This window comes from Leucoraja erinacea, chromosome 26 (genome assembly GCF_028641065.1).
Source record: "Leucoraja erinacea ecotype New England chromosome 26, Leri_hhj_1, whole genome shotgun sequence".
In the NCBI taxonomy this organism is placed as follows: Eukaryota; Metazoa; Chordata; class Chondrichthyes; order Rajiformes; family Rajidae; genus Leucoraja; species Leucoraja erinaceus.
In genome coordinates this window covers 21,776,342-21,787,620 of record NC_073402.1, presented here as the reverse complement: position 1 = coordinate 21,787,620, position 11,279 = coordinate 21,776,342, and the positions used below count along the sequence as shown (strand labels likewise).

The following is an 11,279-nucleotide window of genomic DNA, read 5'->3' as shown; positions in this document are numbered from 1 at the left end:
TTGGCTTGGGCTTGTATACTTGGCTTGTGTCAATGTGCGCTGATCATTGCGGACTCGATGGGCCGAAGGGCCTGTTTCCGCGCTGTATCTCTAAACTAAACTAAACTTGTATTTCCAACGCAGTCTACTGCAATTGGTATTTACAGTGCGGCCTCCTCTACATTGGAAAAAACAAATGTAGATTGGGAGATTGTGCAACAGCTGTATTCAGTCCCTGTAGGTAATTTTGAGCTTCCTGCAAGCCATTTTAATTCTGTCATACTGTGATATTGATCCATCTGTGGCTTTCTGAGCTACTATAATGATATCCAACATAAGTGCGAGGAATAACACTCATTTTCTTGGAGCGTTGTAACCTTTCTGACTCCATGTCAAATTCTAAAATTTGGGGTAACTTGCTTCCTCTGACTATATCAGAATTGGCAATTTTTGTTGTAAGTTATCCAAATGTGATATTGGCCTACTTTTTTTCTTCTCTCTTAGCATTGCCCGGCATGTTCTACAGCTCTATATTTCACATCCTTTCACATTCCTTTCTATTCTCACTCTTAACCATTCTCATCTCATAGATTTTCTTCCATTTCTTCTCACAAACTCTCCCATCAATGCATTGAGTAGGTGACCATGCAACATTCTCACACAGTAACCCTGGCTTCATTCTGGCAGAGATTCACGTTGAGCTATTTATCCTTCCAACACCTCTGCAACTTAAAACATGTTCCCAGTTCTGATGAAAGGTCTTCAAACTGAACCATTAAATCTACATATGTTGCCTGCCCTATTGAATTCAGCATTTTCTGTTTTTATTTTAATAGTGCCACCCAATGTTTGTTGAGAAACCTGCATGTTTTCAAAATGTACCTCTGCTAATCACAATCTAAAAATGTTTCAGTACCATACCCACATTTGATGCATCTAAATATGATTTCAAGTAAATTTAAGGAATTCATTTTCTTGCTCGGAGGGACTCACTAGAAAGAAATTCAAATACCTCTGCTTGAGAAACCCAACCAACATTGTTTTTAGTTTAGTTTATTATCGTACTGAGGTACAATTAAAAGCTTTTGTGCGTGCTATCCAGTCAAAGAATAAACCATACGTGGATAAAATGTCTTGGAGGAACTCAAATATTTTAAGTAATTCCTAGAATTTATCAACTGGTCAAAGTTAGACAAAATGACTGGAGAAACTCAGCGGGTGAGGCAGCATCTATGGAGCGAAGGAAATGGGCGATGTTTCGGGTCGCCTGGTCAAAGTAATCTTTTATGCTCTGCTCATGTTTGGAACGGAAACAAAACATTTAAAGTCACCCGCCTAAAAATACACCAGAACACACTGCATGCCTCAACCAGGGTAGAACAGGTAGTTGCAGACCGATCAAGGATGAAGCTTCGAAAGACTGGAAAGGGTATCTCTTCTGATGGCGATCAATCAAAATTTCATTGAATATTTCACTTAACTAATTAAATGACAATTTTGTCACAGTTAAGAACGGAAACATTTAACTTTATATTCAAGGATTTATGACAAGAGGCATAATTATTGCTGGAGTACAGGTCTTCAGTACTGGGATGTGTAAGAAGGAACTGCAGATGCTGGTTTAAACCGAAGATAGACACAAAAAGCTGGAGTAACTCAGCGGGACAGGCAGCATCTCTGCAGAGAAGGAATGGGTGATGTTTTGGGTTGAAACCCTTCTTCAGACTGGGATGTTGTCTAGTCCCATAACCTTCGCTCTATCCAGTGTTTTCAACTGTTTCTTGAGGGAGAGCTTTGAAGATTCATCTGAGTGGTTTCAGAACTGGCAGAAATGTGGAAGATTTAAGGCACTATTATTTAAAGATTAGAAAAATGAGAAGTCAACATCCAAACAGATTCTCAAGGCTCCAGAGGAGCTGGATGTTGCCGCCTGCTGACACATTTAGAACATTGAGTAGCTATCTTAGAAAAAAGTTGACTAGAAATAGAGATTTATTTTTGGTGGTAGTTTTATGGAATCCTTTGTCCCTAAGGAGGTACAGTCAATGATTTTGTTTATCAATAGATTATTGTACAAAACCTACCATCAGTGGCGCTGCAGATCTGCCAGTGCATGTGATTCGGGGGGGAGGATTAAAATGCAAGTTTGTATTGGTTGTCGGAGAGGGATTTTCTCGGGCTGCTAGCTGATGAAGAAAAATCATTTGCACTTCCGTTCCCGGGTTTAAAAAAAAAATTGCTGGGCCATTGCATAGCTGGATTGAAGTTAAATGCGTCTTCTAACACCTTCAACATCATGGATTGCAATATCAGGACCAAACAAAAGGCATGTCATTTATTTAACATATTATCTTGCTTTTTGGTGTGGCTTCAGTTTAATCTTATGATGCGAAAAATGGTATTTAGGCCCCATAAGAATCAGCCGTGTCTTGCCTGCCGACATGCACTTAAAATTTATGGCAATGGCAACATTCCAATCGATCACATTCCGGAAACATCCACTCAAGATAATCAAATTCTCTTTTTTTTTTTTGCACAATCATGTCATAAAAACATCGAATTCGTCTATATTTTGTGTTATTGTCTATCCATGATCAATATTTTCATACTAAATATCCACAGTACAGTTTTAGTCAGATGTATTGTGCAAAAGATAATGATTTTGATTATCTTGATAGTGGATGTTTCTGGATTAATTTATGGGAATTAAACATTAAATTCCTTCCATTTGGCAAATAAATTCATGACAAAGTGAGATTTAAAAATCATGTTATATTGTGATTTTTTGTGTGAATGGGATCAGTTTGTTATTTGGATACTTAGGCTATTTAAAATGTTTAGCCTTTTCTTAAGAAATGGATAGATGTTTAGATCTAGTAATTGAATTTAGATGAATTTGATTAGATGAATTTAATTGATTTGATGAAACTGATGAATATGATTTTTTTTGGGGGGTATTTACTATTTGTTTTCGCATTTAACTTTATCATTTGTACCTTTTTTTCTAAAACTGCAAATAATGACTTGTTTCTGTTAATGCTGTTCAGGGTTTTTTTTCTTTACAGTTTGCAAAAAGCAAGATAATATGTTAAATAAGCGGCATACCTTTTGTTTTGTCTTGATATTGCGATCCGTGATGTTGAAGGTGTTGAAGGACTACTCCAAATGTGATGATCTACAGGACATTCTTAATGGGAAAGTGGTGGGCAGAAAGATATGTCATGCGTGTTTTGAAGAGCAAAAACTTGTAGTTTACAATGCCAAAATTAAAAAGTTGAAGAAAAACAAGGTGTACTTATTGGCTACAATCTGAGAAGTATGATGATGCTACTGATTATGATATGCCAATGTACCAGCTAGCAACTGATCTTTCCATAAAGACTTGGTCTTTTGCTAGAAATTATAATTTATTTACCTGTTTGTTACGAATTTACAGCATATAATACAATAATATTAAAGTTCTGATTTTGAGAATATCACATTTTTGAATTTTCGTATGGGTGTTTATTACTATTCCCATCACAACGGTCAATTTTGTAATTAGCTACAATTAGGTAACTAACTAATTATAGGTTTTAATTTCAGGTCATCCATGTAAGATATTGCATATTTGTTTCAGAATGCTTCAATCTATAATAACCTAATATGTCATCCAGTTCTCTTAATTTTTAAGAAAGTTATGGGCTTTTGGCTGTCCTCGATCACAGCTTTTTGTGTTAAATCAATGGAAAAGCAATAGGGAACAAGATGCTAATTTCAAAGTATGAAAATGACCATAACTTTTTTTTAATAATGAAGATATGAAAGTGAATTAGTTATCAAATTAAAGTTATTTTTATGCTTTACCTGATGGGATAAATTACAGGCTTGATTTTTAACATCTCAACATTTTGTAACATTCCTAATTATTGGATATTGGAAACTTAAGGAACGGCAGATGTTGCTTTACCAAATAATAGTGCTGAGATACTCCATTTTGTGGTATTATTGCATATTAAAGGAATTGTGGATTAATTCCTTCTATCCATAGATGCTGTCAGTCCCGCCATTTCCAACATTTTATGTCTATGGATTATCAGAGTTATTCCAGTAGAGTAGACAGAGGTGGAAGAAGAGCCATGATCTTGTCGCAGGAAAGAGCACAGACTGGACGGGCCGAATGGGTTCCCAGATGACATCAGGTGGCCCTGGCAGCTCTCTCTTCCCGACGACGCGGCGATGATCACGTGATAGACATGCGTCACAAGCAAGGAAGATGACGCAACCATCCACCCTTTGAGTGACGGCTCCACCGAGCAATTGGAGACCGGGCTCGGCTGAAGAGAGGGCGGGACGGGGGCGTGGACGGGCCAATCGGGCGGGGGGGGGGGGGGGAGCAGCGCGCCGCGCTCGCCCTCTGGGACGGACGGACGCAGGTTGACGCCATGGCCAGTTACCCCTACGACTCGGTGAGGAAATGGGGGCATGAATGGCCCTGGGGTGGGGGTGGAGGAGAGAGATAGAGGGGGTCGCGGTCGCGGTCGGCAACCCTCCTTCCCGCCCGACCGTCGGGGGTTTCTCACATTTAGAGTGAGGGGAGCGGCGACAGACGGTGATGGAGTTTGCCGAGAGTTGAGGGAGCGGCTCAGGACGCGGGCCCGCGGGGTGTGGGAGCGGGAGCGGGAGCGGGACGGGGACTGGGTGGGAGCGGGACGGGGACTGGGTGGGAGAGCCGGTGCCGGCCGGCCACCAGGCGCTGCCTACTGCACCTCTGACCCGTGTACTGGTGGGAGCTTTTCTCTCAACACCCCACTCCTGTGTAAGGCGGAACTGCAGATGCTGGTTTCAAACCGAAGATAGGCACAAAATCAATGCTGGAGAAGTAGGATCTCGACGAGAAACCGCTCGTCCCACTGTTACTACAGCATTTTGTGTCTGTCCCCATTTCTCGTTCACTTCACCTGTCGGGCTGGGTGTCAGTCCGCAGCTTCCGCCATGGGATGATGTGTTCCTGAACTATTCACAAGTCTGTGACAGTTTCCTCCAACCACTGTTTTGCACTGGTAACTCCCAGACTGCCACACGTTATCTTACTGGATGGATGTTGTTCACATCAAAGATCCTATAGCTCTACTTTAAGATCTTTGGTTCACATGCCTGAAGTCAGAGGAAGATTACAGATCCGAAACATCATCTGTTCTTTTCCCTCCCCGAATACCGCCTGACCTGCTGAGCTCCTCCAGCAATTTGCCTTTATGCTCGGGTTCTACTATTTAGTCTCTTGCGTGTCCAATTGTTGGCCGTTCCCGACCCGAAACGTCCCCCATCTATGTTCTCCAGAGATTTTGCCTAAGCTACTGAATTACTCTAGCACTTTGTGTCCCTTTCCTGTCTCCTTTGTTTGCTTCATTGCTACTTTTTGTTATTGTTTAAAGTGTAGTAGCTTTGATAGAAATCTAATGCAATGCAGAAAGTCTTGCTGTGTTTCCTATAAACTGAGATGTTTTAAATATAAGTTATGGAGTTTCCATCTTAGCAAATTAATCCACCAATAATTACTTCTTTAGCTTGGAATTGTATTTCAAACCACTTGATAATGCTTGATTGAGTATAGATTTCTGGGAAGAGAAAACAAATCTTCATGACTCTATCCGTGTAATAGAAATCTTTATCTTGCGTCTCCTGCCCTTTCTTTCGTTATGGTGACAAACTATAGAGAAGCCCAATCACTTGGGCTTAAAATAGTTTTGTAATTGAGAAATGTATTTTTTAATTAATTTGTTAATACTAAATCTCCTTAATTTTGCATTATGAATAGTTAAATTTTATTTTGGTTATTTTCAACTGCAGTGTAGGATTGTTGATACTTTTGTTCATATTATTTGAGATTTCAGCGGTGAACTTTGTATTCCTTCGTGTAACATTTTGTTTAAAAGTTTTAGTAATATACTAGACCAAGTGGGGTCCCTGTCACACAGGAGGGCTTGTCCCCGAATGCAATATTCCACCACTCGCCCATAGCCCCCAACTGTGCAAGTGTGGCTGACGGGTTCTCCTTTGTGAATATATTTAATTGAGATAAATGAAATATTAGGCTGGCATTTTAAACAGTTTCTCAGTGAATTGTACTAACATCTATTTGATTTATTAGCAATTTTTTGTTTTAACTTTCAAACTTGCAGAATTACCATGGGTCATCAGGGCCTGCACCGGGTGCTCCAACAGGCAGCTACTATTCAAGGTCACACCAACCTGGAGGTCAGTATGGTCCCATTTCTGGGGGCCAGTTTGGTGGTCCTCCACCAGGCAGTCCTTATGGAGGCCCACAACCAAGTGCACCTTATGGAACAGCCGCAGCAGGTGGACAATATGGAAACCAAGCACCGGGAGCACCATATGGAGCCCAACCACCAGGAGGGCACTTTGGAGCCCTTGGACAGGGAGGCCAATATGGACCTTCAGCTCCTGGTGCCCCCTATGGAAGTCGAGCACCAGGTGGTCCATATGGAGGACAGGCATATGGAATTCCACAGCAAGGGGCATATGGATCAGGTGTTCCTTCAGCCGGTAATTATTGTTGAAATAAATTAAACATGTTTTGAGACTGCTGAGATCTGAGGTGGTTCAGATATCTGTGTGCAGAAGAGATAAATGTGTTTATCTCTTCAAATGCTGATGTGTCCACCCATGTAATTTTTTCTGGAGCTGAATATCTAAGCTGCAAAACAAATTTGTTTCAAAAGTGAAACTAAAAGGATAATGTTCTGGTGCAGTATGTAAGGCAAACGTGTAATCCCTTTTTGCTCTTGCAGCCTTTCCACGTAACAGACAGGTTGAGAGATAGAACTCAATTGTGCGTGACAGGTGGTCTCAGATGTCCACACATTGTGTCTACACGTGTATGAACATTGAAACTTGAGAAGAAAACATCTTAGTTACAACACTATTAATTAAGGATCATTGGCAAGCACTGTAACACGATCATACAGTATCTCCTTTTATCACTCTGTTCACATAATACCCCACATTCCAATATATGAGTTTACCTTCTGACTATACTTTGACAAAAATGAAATGCCTGAATATTGTGTTTGGACATTAATTAAGGACATTAATTAAGGGCACATAAATGACTGCAGCTGCAAAACATTGGTTATTCATCTTGTAAAAACTCTGACCTATTGTGATATTTTTTGAAAATGACTTATAGTTTTTTCACTATACTTTGACAAAAATTTGAAGTTTGGACAAGAAATTTGCCTGCATGCACATTGGTTTCATCTTGTATAGTGACCTATCTGTTGATTTTTAAAAATGAGAACTTTCACTATTTTGAGTGGCAAGTATTTGTATCTGGTTTATAGTTCTATCTGTTGTTTTAAATGAGAACTTTCCTTTGAGTGGCAAGTAATGTATCAATATATTTTTGCTCATAGCAGCATTTTTATGTGTAGTAACTAGCAACACACTAAAAATTGTAAATGATCTTACTTTTGCCTGTTACCCATTTGAGATTGCCATAAAACACTGTTATGTAGGTGCTACTCCTGCAGGCATTGATCCTGAAGCCTACTCCTGGTTCCAGTCAGTAGATGTGGACCGTAGTGGTTATATAACTCTGAAGGAACTAAAGCAAGCACTTGTCAACAGCAACTGGTCAACATTTAATGATGACACCTGCTATATGTTGCTGAGTAAGTTGGAACCCTATTTTCTTTTAGTTACTTGCACGTATTCAACAATGAACCAATGTCATACAGAATTGTATATTACTTGATTGATTAACATTTCAGTTTTGCCATCTAACATTTTGAGCACACCTTACCATGTAGTCTTATTTGCAAGCCAGCTGTCCTGAAGAGTTGCTATAGGGTCATTGGAGTGGTCCATAGCTGGGGCCCGAGGCCCAGTCACCCGGTGTCTTGGGCAGCCATGCCTTGTGGGGCAGCCAAAGCAGCAAAGCCTAATGGTTGATTAGATCTGCAGGGTTGCAAAAGGCAAGTGAGGCCATGGTGTTAGCATGGGTGGTAGAACATGAAGGGGGAGGTTGGGAGCGAAGAAGTTGGATTAAGTACTGCCTGGCACACTAATGAGCTTTCAGTTCCCCATTTCATTTCCAGAGGGTTTCTTCCCATGTTATAATTTATATGGCATAATTCAATTATTTGTAAACTGTTTAGAGAGAAGTTGAGTTTGGAAATTAACACCCTTTCTCGTAGCTTCTGCTGTGTTGCTGCAACCTGATGCAGACATGCACAGTAATAGTAGATTGTCTGGTATGTCAGAAATTTATGGGTTTTAATTTGTATACCAGGAGAAGTCCATGTTAAAGGCAGAACACAATGGAGCGTGTCTGTGCTTCTGACACATATTTAATTAAATTGGGTAACAGTGCAATCAATCTGTTTGAAATTGTGAAATAGTCATCAGACAATAACAACCTATATAATAATAAATTTTATTTGCGGGGCTGCTTATTTGCGGGCGCCTTTCAAAGTCTCAAGGACACCTTACAGAAATTAACAAGAGAGAAAAAAACATATAGTCGGAGTAAAATAAATAATAAGGACATCACCAATACACAAATTAAGGACAGAATTCGCTCCAAAGACAAAAAATCAAAAACACAATGTGAAGAGAGAGCAGCGGCAGCTAAACCGTGCCAGCGTCCACTCTCCCTTCCGACAGCCATCTATATATTCAGGCATTCTTCAAAAGTGACCATAGAATTGAAGCCTTGAGGCCTGTTTGGAGAAAACAACTACATAGAATATTTTTGATGAAACCTCACAAACTGAAGAACAGTTCATTAATTAATATTAACTTTCATGTTTTTTAATTAATTGGGCGGAAATGTGTGGATTTTGCGAAAATATGAGGATATTAGCTGTTAGGAAAGATTGGGCAAACTTGGAATGTTTTGTCTGGAGCGTCGATCTGATGGAAGTATATACAATTATGAGAGACATAGATAGGGTACAGTCAGAACCTTTTTCCCAGGATGGAAATGTCAGGCTATTTGGCATAGCTTTAAGGTGAAAGGAGCAAAAATTAATGGAAATGTGTGGGCCAACTGTTTTTGCGCAGAGGGTAGTGGGTGCCAGGGATTGTGCTGGGGGCAGATACAATAAACAACTGTCAAGCAATCATTTTTTTCAGATTTGGCTCGCATGTGACATAGTTTATGGCATTTTAACCCTTTGTTCCTCTAGATATGTTTGATCAAGGCAAAATCGGTAAGATAGATTTGATCGGCTTTTCGGGCCTGTGGAGCTTTCTGCAGCAGTGGCGTACCATGTTCCAGCAGTTTGATCGGGACCGATCGGGAACCATAAACCCCCAGGAGCTGCAACAAGGTGAGCCAATGGAGCTTGTTTGTGTTTTTTGTTTTTCCTTCATCGAAAGAGTAACCTTTGTTCTGAATGCTACCGAATTAAGCAAAATGAACGTGGGGAAGGGGGAGGATGGTGGTGATGAACGTGGGGGGGTGGGTGGTGGTTGTTGGTGAGCTGATTTCAAGAAGTGGGATGTCCATTTTACCTTCCAGATGAGAATTAGAATCTGTGTTGTACTGAATGCCTATTGGTGATATAGTAATAATTCTATGTTGATGAATGTCAGGAATGAACTGACTGTTTGACAAAGGTCAGCTTGGCTCAGGTGATAGCATTTGGCAGGGCATGGGAATGTGTTTCCACACTGGTCCAGCATTGAGAGTAGCTGGTGAATGCTGTCTGCATTAATGGTTGAGCATTGAAGATTCCTTGGCAGAATCTGAATAGCAGGATATATTCCAGATATATTCAGAGATCCCAGTGTTCCTCCCTATCGGTTTGGCTTCATACAAACTACAGTGATTGTCCCTGCAAAATTCTTCTTTTTTTTCCATAGTGTTTTAGGATGTCCTTTGGATTTCATATGATTACATTTATTTTAATAGGTGATCATTAGTGCTAGATGGAAAATATATAAACCATGGTACTGTCTATAATTAAGATGTTTAGTGTTTTAATAGTTAACAAGTAGGACTATTTTTGAATTGGATATTTTTGTCTTACTTTTTAAAATCTCATTGTACAAGGATTTTTATTAACCATGCATCTCATAATTGTATACAGAAAATATTTTTCATTTGAAATGAATCTACCGTGGGTTGTGTTTTGTTCTGTAGCTCTTTCTCAGATGGGTTACAATTTAAGCCCGCAGTTCATCCAGTTCCTTGCATCGCGATACGCACAAAAAACAGCTCGATCCACCATTCAACTGGACAGTTTCATCCAGATTTGTACCCAATTGCAGAGCACAGCTGAAGCCTTCAAAGAGAAAGATGCCAATCGTTCTGGAAATGCCCGCCTCAGCTATGAGGATTTCCTCATTCTTGCCATATCACGCATGCTATGATTTTTCTTAATGTCAGAATGCCAGAAGGAGTAGGAGTGTTAAGATTAATTTCCATTCATCTACTATGGTCAGCTAAATGGATTAAATATAGAACTGTAAAAATACTGTAATGCAAAGAAAAAAATAATTTAAAGCGGCACAACGTTGCTCTTCCTAACAACTAGTTATGGACCAAGGTACCAAAGTTGTACTTTCACAACATTGCAATTTTAATGGTATATGTTGTAAAGTATTGCACTTGCATATTACAGAAACACTCTGCTTGGAGTCTATTAAAATGCCAATTTTAAGTGTCCGTGCATTAAGATGAAATGAAACCTGATCCAGCTGTAACGCTATAACCTGGGTAAAGTGATTTCATACAATGTTTGCCAAACTCCAGACTGGTTTGGAATGGATGCAATTCCAGCAAATCTTGTTTATACATTTGTATAGAATAATGTGTAGATTATACTTTCTGTGTAATGATCCAATAATTAAAATAATTTCATTCCACATCGGCTTCGCTTTATTTTAAGGAAAATAATTAACAAGAAAATGGGAACATTGAGTTTTGTTGCCCTAAATACTTTAAGATCAATTAGATTTAGTGCACTCACAAAATGCTCAGCCATAGTGTTATGTATAAAACGGGTATGGATGGACGGCAATAAAAGCTTCAAATGGAGAATGTTCGGCGATTGTATTCAGTACTCCCGATATGGTTTACATCGGTAAGATCAAGCGCAGTAAGTGAAGCTCTTTCAACACTTGCACGCTCTGGCAGGGCCTGCTGGAACTCCCAGTTGCCAGCCATTTTAATTTTCCTTTCCATTCTCATATTGACCTGTCTATCCTTTGCCTCCTCCACTGCCAGACTGAGGGCACAGGCAAACTGGAACAACAATACTTCATATCCTGCTAGGATAGTCTACTACCCA

The 11,279-nt window shown here is 39.8% G+C and overlaps 1 protein-coding gene across 1 annotated transcript; it reads left to right on the top strand.

Moving 5' to 3' along the window:
• Positions 1-4,337: 4,337 nt before the first annotated feature.
• pef1 (penta-EF-hand domain containing 1) lies at positions 4,338-10,854 on the top strand. Its single transcript, XM_055656354.1, has 5 exons — positions 4,338-4,427; positions 6,141-6,525; positions 7,497-7,652; positions 9,171-9,314; positions 10,130-10,854. Exons 1-5 carry the CDS (start codon positions 4,404-4,406, stop codon positions 10,357-10,359), a joined length of 939 nt encoding a protein of 312 aa, XP_055512329.1. The 5' UTR covers positions 4,338-4,403; the 3' UTR covers positions 10,360-10,854.
• The last annotated feature ends 425 nt before the right edge of the window (positions 10,855-11,279 follow it).

What these genes read in the sequence shown, in the direction of transcription:
- pef1 (XM_055656354.1), top strand. Translation starts at nt 4,404, where the DNA reads ATGGCCAGTTACCCCTACGACTCG. An exon ending in CACCTGCTATATGTTGCTGA is followed by an intron (nt 7,653 to 9,170) that starts GTAAGTTGGAAC and finishes TTGTTCCTCTAG; the next exon opens with ATATGTTTGATCAAGGCAAA. An exon ending in CCCCCAGGAGCTGCAACAAG is followed by an intron (nt 9,315 to 10,129) that starts GTGAGCCAATGG and finishes TTTGTTCTGTAG; the next exon opens with CTCTTTCTCAGATGGGTTAC.